Below are 22,946 nucleotides of genomic sequence, written 5' to 3'. Positions count from 1 at the left end.
CGTCTGGGGCATTGGGCCAATTCTAGTGGGCCATTGCCTATTCGGTCATATCGGTTACCTGAAGAAAGAGACTGAGTATGTGATATAATGTCCGGTTTTTGTTCGAGGAAAAAAAATGCCCGGTTTTCAGCACAGGGCAACCAAAGGAACCGAGGACTGAATTTTCTGTCTGTTTGGGTTTGGTCTTCGATCTTTGATTTTTTTGCCCAGGCCTATCTAGGAGTATAATACTCCATCTGTTTGATTTTACTGGGTGTGCTTCTTCCTTGGTTGCGCAAATATAGTGCGTAGTTTTAAATGCTTTCTACCAAAACACCCCTATTTACTTCCTGCTCACAACATTGATTTAATACTACTAGAAAGCAATTTGTTGATACCGGGCAGTACGCATGCATGTGTGCTTGCAACTAGTGCATACCCCCTGTTTGGCTGATGGTAATTAGGAATAACTAAGGGCACTTTAGTCAATTTAGCTACCTTGTTGATTTTTTTTTGCCCAGGGAAAATACACCATCTAATTCTGAACAAAGGGAGTAGAAGCCTGCATTAGGTTCAAGCAGTGGCAAATACACTACTATTTCCTGTTTGTATTGTCACATCTTTTTGCTAGTATTCCATTGTTCATGTAAAATTTTCTCGGAGTTATTTGTGTTCCAGGACTGTGATAATCTAGTCCTGCTTGCTCTATTGAACTGTTTGTGTTATTTTCATGAGTTGATTCCAACTGTAACCACAAATACTTTATGCTGGTTTTGCAGGTTCTGAAGTTCGTCAAGTTGACTAACTCAAGAATTGTATTCAGCATGACAATTCCTAGTTAGATTGTACATGTTTATCTTCTTGCTTAGGAAAGCTCCTAGGTAGCTGTTAATGCTAGGTTGTCAATCGAAGACAAGAAAAAGGTAATGTTTTTGATCTGGGTGTTTACTGACCGCTTGTGTGCTGGTGTAAGGCGGCCCTTCCTCCATCCATCCTGCCAAACATATTTTGACTTTTATTGGCTAGAATTTGACAAAAGGCTGGTTTGGCATTAGTTCTTGCCTCTATCCCATATACTGATGAGCACGTTTCTTTTGGGTTTGTATGCGGCCGCCTCAAAATGTATCTGGCACTGAAGTAGGAAAATTGATGTAAGGAACCAAACAAACAGGCTTATTTCTTGCCCATAGTTGCATAGTTAGAGCTCTTTATCTGCTGTGATTCAAAAATCCAAGAGACTCATCAGTCCTTGAGATCTCTTATCATTGATGAATCATTGATTCATGTTTGTAATGCCTGACCATATATGTATGTCTTAGTGAGTGTTTGGACTTGGTCATGAATGAATCTATTTATATGAGAAACGTGCACAATGATGTTACTTTTGTATTAATTTGCAACCAAATGGCCTTTTATTTTTTTAAATGCATTTAAATGATCTCGTCAAACCATCAGTGGCTAAAAATATTTGTAACTTCAAATTGTCTGTCGCTATAGAGTAATGGCACGCTATCTGTCGCTGAAGAGTAGCAACAGACTATCTGTCACTAAAAAAATTCAGGGCAACGGACAATCTGTCGCTAAAAGTACTATCTGATACTAAAGATTTTTAGCGACAGGACAAGTCTGTCACTATAACTTTTTAGCGTCAGATTGTCTGTCGCTGTAGCCACTTTTAGCGTCAGAGCGTCCATCGCTAATCTTCATGTTGTGGTGTAGTGAAAGCCGGACACAAACTTATGGAATATCTAGAATTTCGAAAACGAGCTAATTCGAGTAGAATTATGTCGAACACGGTCTGTATACGAAAAATCAATACGGAATATTAACCCATAGAATCAAGTGCATAACAATTAATAAGTGCATAACCAAGTGAATAACATTTAACATGTCCTAGAACTTCCATAAAAAGTATCTCCATTTCACCATTTGACACTATATAAGAAAGATATGATTTTTCTAAGGCACAAGCACGTGTACGCGATTAATATACTGTCGAAGCTTTGTTTAATTTTTTTAACATCTTAAAGACCTCAAATGAAGAAACTAAAAACCAGAAAGTTGTAGATCTCGTCGAGAGCTATAATTTTCATATAAAAATCATCTTCATCCGATAACGTATGAAAAAGATACAATTTTTCTAAGGTCGGACATTTAGGGGGCCAAATTCGGTTTAAATCGAATTTCGAATTCGGGATATTCCGAATTACAAGTAGAAAAGTAGAAATAAGTCAGAAAACGGCTAAACCATTTTTGTTCCGATTTCGAATTTGATGTTCTGAATTTCTAACCGATTTCGAATTTATCCAAAAATACGAATTCGATCGGATAAAATATTGAAAATGATGCGGTTCGTTACGGGATATTTCAGTACCGTTTTCATCCCTACTCAGATGTCTCAGCAAGCCACACGTGAGAGAGAACACTTGGATGGGCCATGCATGAGCCCAATATTGTTAATTAGCCATTGTGCTAATTGATTGTTATTAGGCAACTCGTTCATCTTTAAGGCCCAAATGTTTATATAGCCCATATTTGGTAGGCATCACGTAATTGTCAAATTATTTTATAGGCCTCATTCGACTCATGCTAAATAGGCTATGTAATAATATTACAACATGCCAAAATTCCATCATACAGTGGGTTCAGGGGGCGGGCTAGGTGGGTGGCGCGGCGAGGCGAGGCGAGGCGGCGGGAGTGGGGGCCGGGGCGGGGGCCAAGGCGAGGACGATGCTGGCGGAGCCATAGCGCTGGAGGTTAGGGGAGGCCAGGGTTGAGGGGTGGGGGCGGGGTGACGACAAGCGCAAGCATGACGAGGAAGACAACGGTTGCACGTGCTCCCGGAGCGCGTGACCAGTGGCGCTTTATCGCGGTCCTTCTCTAGGACCTCAAAACTACATTCAAACTTTGGTAGAGTGAATACAAGGGAGTTATTTCTTCCTTTTCCTCAGAAGTGACTTTGGGGTAAAGTGGCGAGGGAGTAACGCGTGAGGGAAACTACACTTGTGCATATATGGCACAGAAATAGAATAATTGTGAAAAAAACACATGTAACTGCCCAAATTAAAATAAATTCCATGACACGACAGCCGTGACAACGTTCATCACTACAATTTAAATACATCAATAATACAGTAGCCAAGATCATAGCAAGGAAGTGAATGAAAGTGCTAGCTTCACCAGTTGGAGAAATTCCACAAAGCAAACTGGACCCCCGATGGAGCTCTTGAAGATGGGCAGGCATGCATGCATGCGGAGGCACACGAAAACCAAATTTAAGCCTCATTTAACATAAACACACATATCATTTATGTTCCAAACATACTTGCAGGTACGCCAACAATAAGTGCTAGAGAGAAATTAAATATACTAAGCAACTGGCATGATCATTGTCGATCAACATTATTAGAGGCCGGTTTAAAGCATGCAAAGGTCCATCAAAAGCACACAGAGATATGTGACCGTGTAGTAGACTGACACCAGCTCCATGCATGCGGCAATATAGGGGACAGCAGACAGGAGTACCAAAATGCTGCCAACATCCTGAGGTCCACCAACTTAAGCCGCAAACTCCTCCCATGGAGGATCAAGAGGCAAAAGGCTGAGTCTCCGAAGACTGAAATGAAAATCGTAAGGAAAAATAATTTTGATTAGCATTATCAGTCTAGCATTGATGATTCATGAAGGTCAATGGAAATGATGGATGAAATCGGCTAAAACAATCAACAACAGACTACGGTACTTCGAAATGTGTGTGAACCGTTGATCTAATTGTAAATTATTACATATTACCTGTTCTTATAAGAGGTAACAGAAGAAACACAGAATAAATATAGAAAATCCGTTTTTTTATTAGTGAATGGATATGATTTATTTTTGAAGTGCAATCATTCACATCTTTGCTCTCTTACATTGGGAAAATCCGTTTTTTTATACCAAAAGTTAAACCTAACCTTATTTTATACCAGCATGCATGCTGGAAATATTTACAGTATAATACAATGTTTTGTAAAAGAAGTTATAGCTGGCATCTGTTCACTTACCCTTGCATAGTTAAACTGACCAATCATAAGGCCATAGCATCTGATATGAATATACTGGAGAGCATATTGCCAGCTATGAGGTCAACCTGATGGTTATTTTCAAAATCAGTACAAGGAAAAGAAACCCTGATATGAACCTTGATTTCATGACCTGTATTTATGCTTCCATATTTTTTGAGTTACTTTTGCTCCCAGCAGGACTTGGAATTTCTAAATAGAAATAGTAGACAATATGGTAGTAAAGTAGTTCTCACTTCTTTGCTCTAAATATTTCATGAAATGCAGTGTGTATTTTAATAAAACCATGGTTGACTACCTTCATGGTTGCTGGATGAAATAGGACAAGGTTTTAGATTTCCTGTTGTTCTTAAGTCTTCCCAGGGTTCAGCCACACGGCCTCTTTGTTAGTCTTGTCTTGATGGCATGAGGAAGAAGCAAACCAACTGATCAAGGTTGAGTGGCATATACTTGGCCCGGCCTCACTTGTAACTTGGTGGCAATGATCCACAAGACCATGTCCTATCGGGACACACTTGGTGAGCTTGGTATGAAACAAGGTGGAAAAGTAGATATTTGCTGTCCTAAACAAGGCCACTCCGATTTCTGTGGTGTCACATTCAGATCTTTACTTTGAACTGTTTGTCCTGCACTGAGTCACGATAATAAGTTTAAAATTACTTTGCTTCTCACCTTATGCCACCAGTTGTCTTAGAGCCTTGTCAGCTTCCTCTAGCACGTTGTGGCACTAGAATCCTACCCCAGCTGCCTTTATCCATCACCCAGGCATTCAATTATGGCTTCCATCCTGGATTGCTACCTTGCAGCTTGAATATGACCCACATCTAACCATGGCACAAATGAAATGTCATGGTGCTGGATTTCAGATGTTTTAGATCTTTTTAGGAAAAGATTAGTTTCCATTGATTATGCTTTTATATATATTAGAAATTGGCAGATATGTTTTTGGAAAGGAACATGAGTGTCATCTTATGGTAAAGGAAGACGATAAGAAATGTCATGGTCTATTATGGTAAAGGAACAGGAGTGTCACTGTTTATTATTTCTTCAATCTAAAGAGACATTTAGTGGATATTTATGTGTTTTCATTATCAAGCCATTACTTTTGTTTGTGACAAAAAAAAAATCCAATTTTGCTTTGAATCAAGACACTTGGTTTATTTGTTTTAACCAGATGCCCCCGTTAACAAGGCATAATTAGTGTCATTACATACTGATTTTGTTGTGTGCCCTTAATATGGGATTTGATCCTTTTGTCCTTTCCGTTAGTGAGTTAGAGAGGTCCTTCCTATTTCTGTGAGAGTAGTATCTTATTGCTAGTTGTTAGTGTTATATAACTCAACAAGTATAAGTGTTGTAGAGGAACTGTTTAGGTGATCAGTGTCTGCAAAGTTGCTTCTCTTTTTTTTGCACCACCTGTTCTTTCGAAAGGAAGAAACAACGTATTTGATATTTTATATAAAAATCAACTATTCAATCTGGTACCCGAACTGTCATATAAGCTTATTAGGTTTCATCTTCAATTATATCTTGGCACTTGCTATAATACTTTGTGCAATTTTCCTGAGAATGAATAATTAATTTTGTCATATTGAATAGCCCCTTTCTTTCTCTACGGACAATTTATTTATTGAGGGGTTTATCCCCTTGTGGCCTGTGGACCACTCGTGTTGTCCATTTTAGGTTAGTCGAATTTTTAGTTAGTAAAGAAGTGGGTCTATACTAAATAGAAGTTAATTGTCACATCTCATGCTCCAAGTACATCTAAAAAATGCTGATTACTCACCACAATTTATCCATGCACAAAAGGTTATCCATGTAGTTTGTCAGATTCTTTGGCATTGCTTGTTTCATATGATAATCTCCATGCCCCATGACCTATGCTTCATTCATTGAGTATCTGTGCATTAAAATGATTCATGGAGCCTATCTGCACAGGGATCTTGAGCTAGTAGCTCTGCTTTGTTTTACACAAATCTTCAAATGCTATTGTTATGTGAAGGTTCCCGTTTTGGAATTTCAATCGATTGAGCATGGATTTGTGGCATATCATCGCATTTTCAGGATCTGTTTTTTCTTAGACTCAATAGTGTCACTTAGACTTCCCTGCAAAATATTCTATTGCACAAATAGTTTACATGGAGCTTCCACATACCTTCTTTTCTTCTTCCAGTCTTCTTCCAGTTTTCCTCCCTCACTCCTTCCTTCAGAATCTGGCAGCACAACACCCGGACTTGTCGCTCGCGGTCGATGCCTGCATGTGGAGCGCAAATGTGCAACACCTAGACGGAGTGTTGAGGGCCTGGCACCCGTGGATCTGTGGCAGTGACTGGTGGGCGGCAAGTGCGCCTGCGCTTTGCTCTGCTGGTGCCTGCTGCTCAGTTAGTCGGTGTGGCGGCGGCTAGGGTTAGGCGGACTTGGAGTCGGAGTTTTCCAGAGTTCCAGTAAAGGAGCGTGCGCTTATATATGAGGCAGGGCTGGTGGTCTAGCCGTCTGGGGCATTGGGCCGATTCTAGTGGGCCATTGCCTATTCGGTCATATCGGTTACCTGAAGAAAGAGACTGAGTATGTGATATAATGTCCGGTTTTTGTTCGAGGAAAAAAAATGCCCGGTTTTCAGCACAGGGCAACCAAAGGAACCGAGGACTGAATTTTCTGTCTGTTTGGGTTCGGTCTTCGATCTTTGATTTTTTTGCCCAGGCCTATCTAGGAGTATAATACTCCATCTGTTTGATTTTACTGGGTGTGCTTCTTCCTTGGTTGCGCAAATATAGTGCGTAGTTTTAAATGCTTTCTACCAAAACACCCCTATTTACTTCCTGCTCACAACATTGATTTAATACTATTAGAAAGCAATTTGTTGATACCGGGCAGTACGCATGCATGTGTGGTTGCAACTAGTGCATACCCCCTGTTTGGCTGATGGTAATTAGGAATAACTAAGGGCACTTTAGTCAATTTAGCTACCTTGTTGATTTTTTTTTTTGCCCAGGGAAAATACACCATCTAATTCTGAACAAAGGGAGTAGAAGCCTGCATTAGGTTCAAGCAGTGGCAAATACACTACTATTTCCTGTTTGTATTGTCACATCTTTTTGCTAGTATTCCATTGTTCATGTAAAATTTTCTCGGAGTTATTTGTGTTCCAGGACTGTGATAATCTAGTCCTGCTTGCTCTATTGAACTGTTTGTGTTATTTTCATGAGTTGATTCCAACTGTAACCACAAATACTTTATGCTGGTTTTGCAGGTTCTGAAGTTCGTCAAGTTGACTAACTCAAGAATTGTATTCAGCATGACAATTCCTAGTTAGATTGTACATGTTTATCTTCTTGCTTAGGAAAGCTCCTAGGTAGCTGTTAATGCTAGGTTGTCAATCGAAGACAAGAAAAAGGTAATGTTTTTGATCTGGGTGTTTACTGACCGCTTGTGTGCTGGTGTAAGGCGGCCCTTCCTCCATCCATCCTGCCAAACATATTTTGACTTTTATTGGCTAGAATTTGACAAAAGGCTGGTTTGGCATTAGTTCTTGCCTCTATCCCATATACTGATGAGCACGTTTCTTTTGGGTTTGTATGTGGCCGCCTCAAAATGTATCTGGCACTGAAGTAGGAAAATTGATGTAAGGAACCAAACAAACAGGCTTATTTCTTGCCCATAGTTGCATAGTTAGAGCTCTTTATCTGCTGTGATTCAAAAATCCAAGAGACTCATCAGTCCTTGAGATCTCTTATCATTGATGAATCATTGATTCATGTTTGTAATGCCTGACCATATATGTATGTCTTAGTGAGTGTTTGGACTTGGTCATGAATGAATCTATTTATATGAGAAACGTGCACAATGATGTTACTTTTGTATTAATTTGCAACCAAATGGCCTTTTATTTTTTTAAATGCATTTAAATGATCTCGTCAAACCATCAGTGGCTAAAAATATTTGTAACTTCAAATTGTCTGTCGCTATAGAGTAATGGCACGCTATCTGTCGCTGAAGAGTAGCAACAGACTATCTGTCACTAAAAAAATTCAGGGCAACGGACAATCTGTCGCTAAAAGCACTATCTGATGCTAAAGATTTTTAGCGACAGGACTTACAGCGTCTGCAGAAGTCTGTCACTATAACTTTTTAGCGTCAGATTGTCTGTCGCTGTAGCCACTTTTAGCGTCAGAGCGTCCATCGCTAATCTTCATGTTGTGGTGTAGTGAAAGCCGGACACAAACTTATGGAATATCTAGAATTTCAAAAACGAGCTAATTCGAGTAGAATTATGTCGAACACGGTCTGTATACGAAAAATCAATACGGAATATTAACCCATAGAATCAAGTGCATAACAATTAATAAGTGTATAACCAAGTGAATAACATTTAACATGTCCTAGAACTTCCATAAAAAGTATCTCCATTTCACCATTTGACACTATATAAGAAAGATATGATTTTTCTAAGGCACAAGCACGTGTACGAGATTAATATACTGTCGAAGCTTTGTTTAATTTTTTTAACATCTTAAACACCTCAAATGAAGAAACTAAAAACCAGAAAGTTGTAGATCTCGTCGAGAGCTATAATTTTCATATAAAAATCATCTTCATCCGAGAACGTATGAAAAAGATACAATTTTTCTAAGGTCGGACATTTAGGGGGCCAAATTCGGTTTAAATCGAATTTCGAATTCGGGATATTCCGAATTACAAGTAGAAAAGTAGAAATAAGTCGGAAAATGGCTAAACCAATTTTGTTCCGATTTCTAATTTGATGTTCTGAATTTCTAACCGATTTCGAATTTATCCAAAAATACGAATTCGATCGGATAAAATATTGAAAATGATGCGGTTCGTTACGGGATATTTCAGTACCGTTTTCATCCCTACTCAGATGTCTCAGCAAGCCACACGTGAGAGAGAACACTTGGATGGGCCATGCATGAGCCCAATATTGTTAATTAGCCATTGTGCTAATTGATTGTTATTAGGCAACTCGTTCATCTTTAAGGCCCAAATGTTTATATAGCCCATATTTGGTAGGCATCACGTAATTGTCAAATTATTTTATAGGCCTCATTCGACTCATGCTAAATAGGCTATGTAATAATATTACAACATGCCAAAATTCCATCATATAGTGGGTTCAGGGGGCGGGCTAGGTGGGTGGCGCGGCGAGGCGAGGCGAGGCGGCGGGAGTGGGGGCCGGGGCGGGGGCCAAGGCGAGGACGATGCTGGCGGAGCCATAGCGCTGGAGGTTAGGGGAGGCCAGGGTTGAGGGGTGGGGGCGGGGTGAGGACAAGCGCAAGCGTGACGAGGAAGACAACGGTTGCACGTGCTCCCGGAGCGCGTGACCAGTGGCGCTTTATCGCGGTCCTTCTCTAGGACCTCAAAACTACATTCAAACTTTGGTAGAGTGAATACAAGGGAGTTATTTCTTCCTTTTCCTCAGAAGTGACTTTGGGGTAAAGTGGCGAGGGAGTAACGAGCGAGGGAAACTACACTTGTGCATATATGGCACAGAAATAGAATAATTGTGAAAAAAACACATGTAACTGCCCAAATTAAAATAAATTCCATGACACGACAGCCGTGACAACGTTCATCACTACAATTTAAATACATCAATAATACAGTAGCCAAGATCATAGCAAGGAAGTGAATGAAAGTGCTAGCTTCACCAGTTGGAGAAATTCCACAAAGCAAACTGGACCCCCGATGGAGCTCTTGAAGATGGGCAGGCATGCATGCATGCGGAGGCACACGAAAACCAAATTTAAGCCTCATTTAACATAAACACACATATCATTTATGTTCCAAACATACTTGCAGGTACGCCAACAATAAGTGCTAGAGAGAAATTAAATATACTAAGCAACTGGCATGATCATTGTCGATCAACATTATTAGAGGCCGGTTTAAAGCATGCAAAGGTCCATCAAAAGCACACAGAGATATGTGACCGTGTAGTAGACTGACACCAGCTCCATGCATGCGGCAATATAGGGGACAGCAGACAGGAGTACCAAAATGCTGCCAACATCCTGAGGTCCACCAACTTAAGCCGCAAACTCCTCCCATGGAGGATCAAGAGGCAAAAGGCTGAGTCTCCGAAGACTGAAATGAAAATCGTAAGGAAAAATAATTTTGATTAGCATTATCAGTCTAGCATTGATGATTCATGAAGGTCAATGGAAATGATGGATGAAGTCGGCTAAAACAATCAACAACAGACTATGGTACTTCGAAATGTGTGTGAACCGTTAATCTAATTGTAAATTATTACATATTACCTGTTCTTATAAGAGGTAACAGAAGAAACACAGAATAAATATAGAAAACGTCTACTTATTAGATAGATCTAATATACATGCACGCATGATCTAACTTTGGTATTTGATGCAATAATGTGACATGTGGATGAGATATAAAGTATCTTGCTTTACTAACATGTTCTTTTCTTGTAACCTGACAAATAAAGACCAAGAGTGATATACCTGTAAAATTAATTTTTTAAATGTGGAACGACTAACGTTATCCGTAATAATCTTTTCAACATGAGTAGATCCATTTTTAACAGCAAAATCATGTTGATGGTATACGTGATTTATTTGTCACTAGCCATAGCACAACACTTTTGAAACCAACATCATGTTAAAAATTAATGTTCTTGCGTATATACAAAATCATGTGAAACGGTTGGGCTCAGAATCAGATTCAGAGGGCAGGGTTCAGCGATGACGGGTGGGGGCTTTCGCGGGAGGGGCATTTGGAGTAATAGATAAGACAATTAGGCAGCTTGGCGCATACATACAATCAGTAAAAGATGCAAACCAGCGGAATGAAATCATCGAACCCGTGCTTCTCGTACGTGCAACACAATCTGCAGGAGAGAACTCCAGCAGCAAAACTATGCACATCCTCGAAACAGAAAAGAAAAAAAAAAGAAACCCTATCGCGTGGCGGCAAATATCTCACAAGTGTCGAAAGTGGATAATTATTAATACAATGTTCTGCATCTTAAGGTTTTGAGAGTACACACCGCAACGACTTGAAGACAAATCTTTCCGTTATTATTACAGGGTTTTTGAAGGCACGCAGATGCATTTGTCTACGTACATTATTACTCGACTCAAAACAGAGTTGTTACGAATTATAAATATGTTGTAGCCCTACACCAAGACATAACACACCTGAGTCAACTAAACTGAAACACTGGACTCACAAGCCTTTGCGAATTTCTCCATGAACAAAGATTATATTAGGATGGTCACTTCACTGGCACTGATTATATAAACTGATGGATTATTGATACGACTAGTGTTTTGGCTCCTCCACTTCTGTTTCAGACACCGAGGCTTCTGAGACCTCAACCTCCTCGTCGGTTACCTCATTTTCCTCTTCCTTCCAGATAGTGAAGCTGCTGAGACCTCCTCCTCTGTCATCTCATCCTCCTCTGCTGTATCGTACAATGAGGCTTCTGAGACATCCTATGTCATCTCATCCTCCTCTGCTGTATCGTACAATGAGGCTTCTGAGACATCCTCGTCAGTCGCCTCATCCTTGTCCTCTGCCTGGAATGAATTTGTAGTATTTATATGTGGTTCTCGAAAAGAAAGGGCGTCAGTCACTTTTACAACCAACATCATGTTAAAAGTTAATGTTCTTGCGTACTCAAACATATAGTCCGTACGTGACAACAGTAACAAGTATATACTTAACTGTATCTATTTTTCATAGAAAAGTGATAATAATTACTTTATATGTACAGTAGCACAGGCAGATGAAATTAAACCAGGAAGCTAGGACGCCCTGGACGAAATTTAATTGTCCTACTAATTGTAAAAATCAAGGGCTATGATTTTCTGGGCATATTGTTACTATAATAATAATATAGTAATGGAGAAGTAGTACGTGTTAGTGCCTTAGTGGAATGGGGAATGGAATGTGGTTATTAAACAAGTTAGGCAGCTGGTACGTACCTCTTCATGGTCGTTGTGTATTGGTTGTGCCATCATATCTTCAAAAACTTTGAATACGTAGAATCTGATTGCGGAACTATTGGGATGGAGTTGTACTATGCGCCTGAGCTCAGCCTTTGCCTTGTCCTCGTCATCAGGGAAGGCATCCTTACAGTCAAGATATGCCCTGACATAGCGTAGCGAAGGGAGGCATTTCAAGTCCAAGCCGAGATTGTCACTCCGGGTAGCGTGCCCATCCTTGTAGAAAGCCTTGACTGGGACAGTGAACCGAAGGTCGTCGAGGTTTGGCATCACAGCAACAGGGGGCGGCGCTACTCTACTGCTGCGGTCCGCGTCCTCTACTTTGGAATCAAATACCATAGCAGCATCCTGTCCTCCCCTCCAGATGCTAAATGAAGCACTAGTCGAGTCATCGTTGGTTGCCAACTGGACCATCCAGCCATACAACTTGAGGATTCTCAACTTGGGGAAGAAGACGTCATGGGCAGCAATATTAACTACCGCAGCCTGCTTATGAGAAGCCGTCCCATAATATGCCGCTACAATAAGGAAGAAACGGAGTTCTGGCAGCCCACCCAAGGCTCTCAAACCTGCCTCGTCCATATGATCCACACACAAGTCCAAGTAGGAAAGGTTGGGGAGAAGTGTGGGATCTATGAATGATGGCACACAAGGGAACCTGATGCCTTCTATACGCAGATATCGGAGATGTTCCGAAAGCATGGCTTTGTCCCACTCTGTTGAGGCAGGGCTACTTTCTGAAAGCAGACGCAAATGCTCGAGCTCTTGCAGATTGCCTAGTGACTTCAAAAGTTCTGCCTGCTCGCTCTCATCCAGCCCGGCTACGCCAAACACACGGAGCACCCTCAGTAGGCTCTGGTTGACCAGCTCCTTCAAAAATTGCATCTTGGACTCAAAAGACTGCATGCGAAAACTTATCTGTAGCTCCTCCAGTGACGTCACCTTCTGGAGGAAGCCATCAGGCACCTTCGTGTATACATCACATCTTATGCAGACCAACCGTGTTAGCAGGCTAACGCTTGATGGCAGTTGAACTTGCATACCATATCCTCTGATATCTTCCAAGTCCAGAGTCTGTAGAAGCTTTAGAGCTCCTATCGCCTCCGGGAGCTCCCTGACCTTTGTACCTCGTAGCCCTAGGTACCTCAAATGGACTAGTTCTCCAAGATGCTCAAGCCAGCGCCTGTCATACTCATCATTATTAGATGATGTGCACCTCTCTAAAGCTAGCACACGTAAGAGTTTAAATCTCGGATGCAAGACCCAACCACGGATATCACACCCATGGGCAACCAATGACCTCAGTTGTGTCATGTCCCTATGACCGTCAAGATGAGATTGATCCAACGGTAGTATCCTGTTCTGGTGAGCTAACCGGCGCACCTTGTGTCGTGATGATGTTCCTCCATCCTCGTTTGAGATAGTGATGAAGTTTTCTTCGCCTGCCAGACCACGAATAAGATCAAGAACCATGTCATGAACACGGCAGCAATGTATGATGCCTTCCTCTTCTGACTCTACCCCTTGGATCATGTTTCTGTTTATGAGCTGATGGAAGTATTCCTCTCCCCGCTGAAATAGGCTTGTTCCTGTTTTCTTCTCTATAAAGCCTTCTGCTACCCATTTCCATATCAAAGAATCTTTCTCGATCTCATAGTCTTCGGGATACACACTTAGGTACAGTAAGCAGGTCTTCAGATGAGAAGGCAGATCATAGTAGCTAAGGGACAATATCCACACAGTATCATCTACTTGCTTGTTCTCTCTGCCACGATAGAAACCAAGAGAGCTGTAGACCTCAAACCAATCCTCTCTTGATTTGCCCACCAACAAGCTAGCCATTGTGATGATAGCTAATGGCACACCACCACATTTGTGCATAATTTTTTGGGATGCCTCTTCAGGATGATGAGCAGGACATTTGTCTTCACCGCCATATAGCCTCGTATAAAAGAGCTTCTTTGAGTTATCATGTGAAAGAGGGCCAAGCTTGTATACTTCATCGCCACAGGCTACTTCAAGATTTCGAGTAGTTTTGACTACTCTACTTCCGTTATTGTTCCGATGCAAAGCTGATCCTATTGCCTGTCGGGAATTTATGTCCCATACGTCGTCAATAACGATGAAGTACCTACCAAAAAGACAGTACAAATGAATAGGCAGAGTTAGTAAACCTTGGAGCATCTATCGTCTACACTATACTATACTGTACAAAGGAGAAGAAGAGCGGCACTACATCTGTACTATTTTGTCTTTGAAAATTACATACTAGTGGTACTTTATAGATTTTTAGACAAAGGTTGAAAATCCGGATTCCTCTACTCAAGGTAGAATCTGACAGTGGTACTTTATAACTTTGTATTATCAAATATAAATTGCCTAGCAAAAAAGGAGTATTGTGCCACAACTGCAGCTTTGATTCATAATAAAAAAAAACAAACATCTTAGATTTGTTTATCAAATATAAATTCCCTAGCAAGATGAAGTATTAATTGTACCACAGCTGCATCATCGATACATAATGAGAAAGAAACATCTTCAAATTAAATGGTAAACGTATGTATGCTCCCCAATAGTATGTACACAGCACAAGCGGTGTAGCATATATATATATATATACACACACACACACACAAATAAATAAATAATCATAAATTGAAACAGAGAAACTATAGATAATCTGGTGACAACTGATTAATGCATACCTCTTGTTTTCAAGGAATTCTCGGAGTTCGCCAATGAGGAGTTGTAGGTCCTTTACACCACGAATGGCCTGGTACATTTTTTGGTCGAGACGAAAGAAGATGCTGGTGAAGAGTTGCACCAGGTCAGGATTGCGGCCAACCGAAACAAAGGCTCGACAGTCATATCCCGTACTCAGCTCGTCGTAAACCGCCTTGGCAAGAGTGGTCTTGCCCAGACCACCAGCTCCGACCACAGAAACTATCTTGGTCCGGTTGCTGCTGCTGGAGGCGCCAGCATCTCCATGGCCGTGGGTCGATGACTGAAGCATGGCTATGAGCTCCGCCCTCGTCCTCTCGATGCCGATAACCTGTGCTGCCTCTTTGTGCATGTCCACAAGGCGAGGATCCAGTTTGGTGGCCGGCGCAGGCACTGCAACGGGTATGGAGTACCTCTCGCGGCGGTCCCACACCTCCTGGAGTCGTTTCTTCATGTCCTCGATCGCGCCGGCGATGTCGTGGCGTGCCTTGCTCTCCTTCAACAACTTGGCCATCTTCTTGAGACGTTTAAGCAAGCCTTTCTTGCTTTTAGTCTCAGCAGGGGCGGCCCCCTCCACGACATCGACGAGGAAGGCGTCGAGGATGTCCTCCATGTCGTAGGACGCCTCTCTGACGTCGCCAGCCCACAGCCGGACCTGTCGATCCAGATGCTCTGGTGGCGTCTCGCCCACCTTGCAGAGAGCCGTGTGCGCACTCTCGAGCTCATTTTTCAGATACTCGATTTGCTCCGGCAGGCCCTTCTGCAGCTTGTACTCCCCGTGCAGGAGCTCGCCGAGCTTGGTGAGGATGCTGCCCACTGCCCCGGCCACAAGATCCATGCCGACGCCAGGATGGAAGACTGGTGAGGTTGAAGATCCCGCACTTGCTGAAGCTATGGGACGAAGAGTAGAGAGACGTGAGTAAGGTGCCAAATCGCCTGTTTCAATCCCCTCGTTTCCATCCTCACAACTAGAGATAAGGTGCTGTTTTTTTTGGCGGCTCCTAACTAGCTTCCGGATGGACAATGTGAGGATCACTGCTTCCGACGTAGCATATGCTCTTATGTTTCCTCTTATGTGGGGTCCACACTTTTGCCGGACTCGGCAAGATACATTGCATATGCTCTTATGTTTCCTCTCCCTCCCACCTCTCTCTCGAGGCTTCTCGACATAGCGGACCTGCGGCTGGCCCCCACGCCCACTTTTGCAGGAGGGCGGTGACGCAGAACCACACTCACCCTTCAGTTGCCTGCTCGTGCGTTACCCGGCGACGGCACGACGTCACGCTCCCGCTCCCGCTCATGCCCTTTCCCGCGTGACGCACCGACAACGGCACGGTGACGCCATCCCGGCATAGCACCTCAGCTGCGGCGCGCTCCCGCCCGGATCTAGACGGCGGCCCGGATGTCAGTGATGGGAAGAAAAGGAAAGGGGAGATTGAGATTAACCGGTGGTTTGCTCCCCTATAATTGAGGGATTGAGGCAAGATTTTGAGGGATTGAAAAGAAATTTAGAGAAACCGTATTGAAAAGGGGATCTGCTGGAGTATGTTTATTTTTGCTTCAATCCCCTATATTACTGGTTTTAGGAAAAGGGATAATCAATCTTGTGGATACGCTCTAAGCATATACCATCTGTGACAACCCGTAAAGAGTGACCTTCTGGCTTTTGTCAAAAATCAAAATATCTTACTTATGTTTGAACAAGTTTGTAAAAGAGATTGTCAATATTTAGGACACCATGTGGTTTCGCTCGAGAACGGCGGACCTAAAAGGATGCAAATAATAATGTAAGAAATATGTATTAGAAAGTAGAAACCACTGACCAAATGGACACATGACAACTTTTAAAGGCATGTTTATTAGATTTTCTTAAAAAACATCCTGCAAAACTCTAGACTATACAACAAAGGAAATGACCAAAGTGCCGAAGAGCCAAAGAGCCAAATAACCAGTTGCTGGGTACGGCAGCTGAAGGAGCGACATTGAGGCCCCCAAGGCCCCAACAAAGGAAATGACCAAAGTGCCGAAGAGCCAAATAACTAGTCACTGGATACGGCAGCTGAAGCAGCGACATTGAGGCCATTCGACTATGCCAATATCCCATTGAACAGCTCGTTCAAGGCCTGTTGTTCTGCCGGGGAAAGAGGTTCCCTGAAGGTTTGCAGAAACTCTTCAGAGGACGCTATGTCGATAGAAGCTACGTCTTGCTCCAGCCCAGCTTCTTAAGCAGCACGATCCTTGCTTACATGTAACTCCGGTTTCGGTGCTCTCGTTCGGCTTTTTAGCAATGTTAACTCATGATGATTAACACTTGACTTATGCTAGAGGTTACAGTAATTATTTTGATATATAATTTCTATGTAGAACAGGTACGACATCGATCCGTCCTATAATCTTACTAGTGTGGGATCTTATTTCCAGGTTTTTTTTTTGGGGAACTATCTTATTTACTGTTGTGGAGCAACTGTGCGCATGATATTGTTAGCTGGTTTATGCTTTTTTTGGTAAACAAAAGGACACAGTAGTGGCCTGCTTACCTGTCGGGTTCAGGAAGAAGATGCACAAGGTGGGGTAATCTCTGATGAAGGAATGGACTTGCTGTTGTAGGGTATACGTCAGTGGGGCACGCTGTTAGTTGGTGTAATGGCCGTCAGTAGTTAGGCGAAGCTTGAGTCGGTTGTGTGGAGTGTTATGACTCCATTAGCTTAGCTGTAAGCCGGCTGTCTGGTGTTGGGCCTTGGTCTATAAAAGGCGCCGTCCTGTAACCGCAAAAGGGCATGAATTGAATGAATACAGAATCCATCCCTGAACTCTGTTCTTCCCCTATCTGAACTCTTTCTTCTCCCTGTATTCTTCTTCAATCCTCTCTAGATTCTATCCGGTTCATCCTGAACCCTATCCAGTTCCAGTCCCCGTTGGGTCCTTGATCCGGGATCTGACATTTGGTATCAGATATCAGGTTCGGCTGCGCTGATCCCTCGCCGTAGCTGTTGGTCCTGGCGCCCAAGCGCCAACCGTCGAAGATCCAGCAGGCGATGGCGTCTTCCCTGGAGGACTTGACGACGAAGTTCGACCTGCTGTCCCACAAGTTTCAGAGCTTTCAAGACATGATGAAGGAATCACTCGACAAGTGGAGAAGGATGGAGGCGTGGCGGATGACGGCCGACGAGTTGTTCGGCGCATTGCTTCACCAGACGATCACCGTGGCAGAGCGTGCCAACACCGTGACGGCCCCAATCAACTAGCTAGAGCACCGCCCACCACCACCACCTCCGCCACCGCCGCCGCCGCCTTCTTCACACGTTCTGCCTCTGCCTCAAGCGTTCCCGGCGCGTCGGATTGAACCGTGTGCCCCATCCGTCCCCACGCTCATCGGAGGGGACGATGTCAGGCCCAGTGGGCACCGGCTTGTGCAAGATCATCGGGTGTTGGGCGAGGGGATCCTTGGACCCCCGCCATGCCCGGTCACGGGTACGCATACTGGCACTGAGTTTCATTCGCATTCTCCGCAATTTTCGAAGACGGAGTTTCCCAAATTCCATGGTGATTGTTGATGGTCACTAACACCAATTATAAACCATCAATATAACCTCTATTTATACTTAATTCCATCACCAAACATAAGTATAGGGGTTTAAACTAATAAATTCCACGAGTTTTGGTGAATCTGTGTTTTTATCAGGGTTTATCCAGAAAATCATCAAGGGGAACCTATTCGTCAAAGGAAATTAAGGAATTCCGCCACGTAAATAGCGTGGGAAGATTCTAGAAGAATCCAGGATGCTCTCCACAGAAGCAAACCCCGAGGGGCAGCCATGTGGGGCCGGCAGCCGGCCTGTGGGTCCCACTAGTTAGCCTCCGCTTCGAAAGTCAGTTTTGCACCACCATTGAGATTCAATCTTCGCCGTTTATTCAAGTCGGTTTGATCCGAGGGCTCAGGATTGACACTTTGGCCTATATATATCTGCCCCTACCCCCCTCCCTCAGCAGATCCGGAAACCCTAATTCATATCTCTAGGATCAGAGCCAGTTATCAAGAGAAGATTAGTCCTCCATACGATCTAGTCTTGTAAATAATAGTGAGATGGAGAGTGAGGGAAGAGTTTGGAGGAGATGCCAGCTTGTACCTTGGTGGATCCAAGTTCTATCTGAGCTTGGCTCAGAGATTTCTCTGGTAATCAACTTCCAATTTAAGTAAGCTTCTTGGTTATATTGTTCATCAGGTTCACAACTCGTTTGAGTGCTTTATTCTTTATCCGGGAAGAGTAAAGTAGTAATTGTAGTGTGAGCGTGGTGCTTAAACTCTGGTTACTTGTGGATGCATCCTACATTCCGGATCGGTGGTAGCTCACGAGGGTGACTCTTATAGCCTTATTGAATCCTCTGTAGTCCACCTCCCGTTTGTAGGGCAAGTAGGACGCGGTTACTTTGGAAAGCATCCTCTATTGGTGTCTTTCCTTAAGCAATGTCCCCAGTTGAATAGTAGAAGACATAGCTTATCTAAGTCAGATCTAGAGAACCTTAGTTTTCCTCTCTACGCTACTATTTATCTTAACCTTGTTGCTACCCCTAGTAGAGTTAGACCGTAGTTAGTCTCACACGTTTTCCTGTGGTACTTGGAATACTTCTAGGTGAAAGCTACAGCGGTATTCATACCCTTGCAGATTTATCTATGTGCGTTAAATATACCAATAAGCTTTCTGGCGCCATTGCTGGTGAAACGGATGCTGAATTAACTACGAGCCTAGCTTAATCTCTTATCTTTTATCTTCTTTTTTTATTCTTTTCCTTTTTATCCTGAATTCCACTCCTATCTACCTATATGCTACACCTACGAGCGCGCGCCTGGAGCCACCAAAATCTGTAGAACCTATCCTTACACCTGGTTATGTGCTACGCCCGTGTTTTATAAAACTGATTCAGGATCAATCCTTCTCGGGAGAAGGCAACAAAAACCCATACCGACACCTACAAGAGTTTGAACAGACCTGTGCATGCTTGCATATTGCTGGCATGTCTGACGAAACCTTAAGATGGAAGTTGTTTCTGTTCTCTTCTAAGGGAAGAGCTAAACAATGGTACAGTCAAACCGTAGGAAGTATGCAAGGAGATTGGGAAACGCTATGCTCTAAATTCTGTTTAAGTTTCATTCCCACCTCTAAAGTGGTTATCCTTCGAAAAGAGGTTCTAAATTTTAGACAACAATAAGAAGAATCTCTTTCCACATCGTGTGATCATTTTAATGACATCATCATCACTGGCCCAGACCTTGCTATTCTAGAACCAATGCTCCTTCAACATTTTTACATGGGTCTTAGCAAGGATTCCAAGGAATCCCTTGATGTAGCCTCTAGAGGAGCTTTCCTTCACCTGTCAGCTAGTGAAGCAAGGTCTATTCTTGATATGATTAGTGGAAAAACTCCCTTCATAAGTAATCATAATAAACTCCTCGAGGAAGAGAAGGAATCATCTCCCAAACAAGAAGAGGAAGTTTTGATAGCGAAATCACAACCACTTCAATCCCAAGGTTTAGCTATCAATCCTGAACCATCTATACCCCAAAATCCAAATCCTCCAAAGGAAGAAGAAATTCAACCTTTTGAAATTTCTTATGAGGATGATCTTTTTGATGATTTTGGGAAAAGCTTAAACTTTCGGTTTCACAAGAGACCTTCGAGTGAATATAATTCAAATCCTTTTAAGAAGAGATCTCTTAGGAAGCGTCCTTATTCCCATACAGAACATTGGGAAGATTTCAAGGGTGGCATGTCAAGTGGTGCTATAGAAGGAGAGCTGAGTCATTTAGCCAATCATATCTTCTCACCTTCTATGACCACATTAGATGTCTTATCTAAATCCATTTCTCAACCCATCCTTGACACCGATGATGCCTTTTATGCTCTTTCTCCTAAGTCTCATGATGACCCTAGAAATCCACCAAGACACCCAAAGTATAGAAGTTATAAAGGCTACAAGGATGACCAAGAAGAGCAACGACAATGGCTGGAATGTATTAAGAACTTATATGCCGTTGCCAAAGAATGGATGGATAAGGACGAAGCCATATGGGTAAAATCCAAACTTGGCTTAGATCCAAACGGTGAGCTTAAATCAATCTCTTTAATAAACAAGACTCATCCAAGTTTGGAGGAGGCCTTAGATGAGATCAACCCGAGAGCCACCAATCCATAGGAAATCTTGGACAATAATAGAATGATGGAGACAATGTTTTCGCCTATAGACATTCATGAACGTTATTTCATAGAAGTTATTTCATGAACACCTCATCAAATCCAAGCTCATATGAGAAATCTCCTGAATCAATAGGTCTTTCCAACATTGCCACACACGAGATCTTCAACCCCACATACTTTCTGTTCATAAAGACTTTGAAAGGGTGGTTGTAGATGCATATGTTTATCATAAATATTGCATATCTCGTTGGCATAAATTTTGAGATAGGCACATAAAGGTTGGTGTTGGACGGGAAACCACTTCACCAATTTGAAACACGATTCGAAGGTTTACCAAGGACAAGCTTCTATCCTAAAACAAGCACTTTCGAGAGATAATATGAGCTTTCACCTTCTGCTATGATACCCTTGTGAAATAATCATACAAACATAATTGTGAAAATATTCCCTCGGGTATTTTTGTCACTAACCATTCCAGGTTTGAAGCAAAAAGAACGAAGGATGACAACACCAGGTATGTCCAACCAATCATCATGCAACATTGAATCACATCCATCCAAACTTGACATTGCTTTGCAAAAATACAAGACTGGGGGATGGCCTTCTCTGAAAAATCCTATGCCATATTGTTAATTCATCTTGGTTGTCTCTACCTTTAAAATCATGCTCAATAACAATCATGCTCTTTTATCTCTGATTGAATAAATCTCTATAATGCTTTCATGCTACCTTTGTTTACTACAGTATGCTTAAGGTTTGGAGTATGTTCATACATCTTTTAAATTAAGCATGGTGCTTAGTTTAGGAGTGCTGATCTTACTTCCAAGGTTATAGTGCCTTTCTAAATTAAATTAGACGTGGTGTCTAGGTTGATTTTTTGAACCAAGAATATGCTATAGTAGATATTGGTCGTTTTGGTGGACTAACCCCATGAAGGAAACTTTTAATTCAATATTGCTAAGTCACGAGATGAATTCAAATCAGAGATGAAGCTAGGCACATGATGAACTCCAATAACATTGCGCAAAGAAGACACAGCTCATTCATGATGGATGGAAGAACTATAAGTATCAAATGTCACTCACTTTGTCTTTCGCTACAAGTTACTTTTGCCTTGAGCCATGCTTGTATAAAACATGATAAACAAAATCTACGCTAAAGTAATCCTAAAATCATCTTGTCATTAGCATAGATGTAATTCCCCAAACTTATGGACAATGACCCATGCTTCAAATTTGTTGTATTCCCTCGGGTATGTCTCCACTAAAATTTTGTAGGGATAATTGAATATAAGCTATGCCTATTCATGGTTTGGCATGAATCCACAAACCCAGCCACCACTATAGCTATGGAACAAAGAGGAAGAAGACGAGCGCATAAAACAAAGGGTGAGGCGGAAGGACCAACGAAGTGGCAAGATCAAAGAAGCAAAAAGATGGCATAACAAAAGGATGAGAAATAAAAGGTGCGATCTATGAAACAAGAAGCTCATGAATAGTTTAAACTGTGAGGCTAGTAGAACAAGAGAAAACATCAAGCAAAAGGGAAAGACCACCACAAGTCATCTATCCTTCATCACATGGTGTCATCTCCAATGACAAAGGTAACATTCAAAGGTAAATGGTGATTACTTAAAAAGTTTTTCCTTGATTCTGGTATGCATATAAATAAGAAACAAACATGATTGAATTACACTTCCTTGATCTAACCCAATTAACTCAACATATTTAGTTCTTCAAGTTTGTTCGTAGCACCACTTTCTTGATCTCATAGTCTCAACCAAATAAGCTAAAACTTTGCACATCTTATCTCTGGAAGATGATAGTCATAATCATGTAAAGATTTATGTAGAAATAGACAATCCTTCCATTGGTTAAGAAATTCAACCCTTTTAGCCAAATGTATTTAAATGCTACATTCATACCCAATCTTCTGATCTTATCACCCATGTTATAATTGAACAAAGCACATAACATCAACTTCATCTTGTTCAATGTACCTAA

General features: G+C 42.0%; 1 protein-coding gene across 1 annotated transcript; it reads right to left on the bottom strand.

Annotated features, from left to right (window-relative positions):
* Positions 1 to 11,004: 11,004 nt before the first annotated feature.
* Positions 11,005 to 15,799, bottom strand: LOC136484172 (putative disease resistance RPP13-like protein 3). Its single transcript, XM_066481383.1, has 3 exons — positions 14,734 to 15,799; positions 12,008 to 14,159; positions 11,005 to 11,599 (listed from the first exon to the last, which is right to left on the bottom strand). The coding sequence occupies exons 1-3, from the start codon at positions 15,585 to 15,587 to the stop codon at positions 11,516 to 11,518; spliced, it is 3,090 nt and encodes a 1,029-aa protein (XP_066337480.1). The 5' UTR covers positions 15,588 to 15,799; the 3' UTR covers positions 11,005 to 11,515.
* Between the last annotated feature and the right edge of the window lie 7,147 nt (positions 15,800 to 22,946).

Source organism: Miscanthus floridulus, chromosome 9, assembly GCF_019320115.1.
Source record: "Miscanthus floridulus cultivar M001 chromosome 9, ASM1932011v1, whole genome shotgun sequence".
NCBI classification, from domain to species: domain Eukaryota; kingdom Viridiplantae; phylum Streptophyta; class Magnoliopsida; order Poales; family Poaceae; genus Miscanthus; species Miscanthus floridulus.
This window is presented reverse-complemented; position numbering and strand designations above follow the sequence as displayed.

Excerpts from the sequence above, each read along its gene's own strand:
- LOC136484172 (XM_066481383.1), bottom strand. The coding sequence starts at position 15,587 with ATGGATCTTGTGGCCGGGGCAGTGGGCAGCATCCTCACCAAGCTCGGC. Across the intron at positions 14,160-14,733 it reads GAATTCCTTGAAAACAAGAG|GTACTTCATCGTTATTGACG; the intron begins GTATGCATTAAT and ends TCTTTTTGGTAG. Across the intron at positions 11,600-12,007 it reads TACACAACGACCATGAAGAG|GCAGAGGACAAGGATGAGGC; the intron begins GTACGTACCAGC and ends AATTCATTCCAG.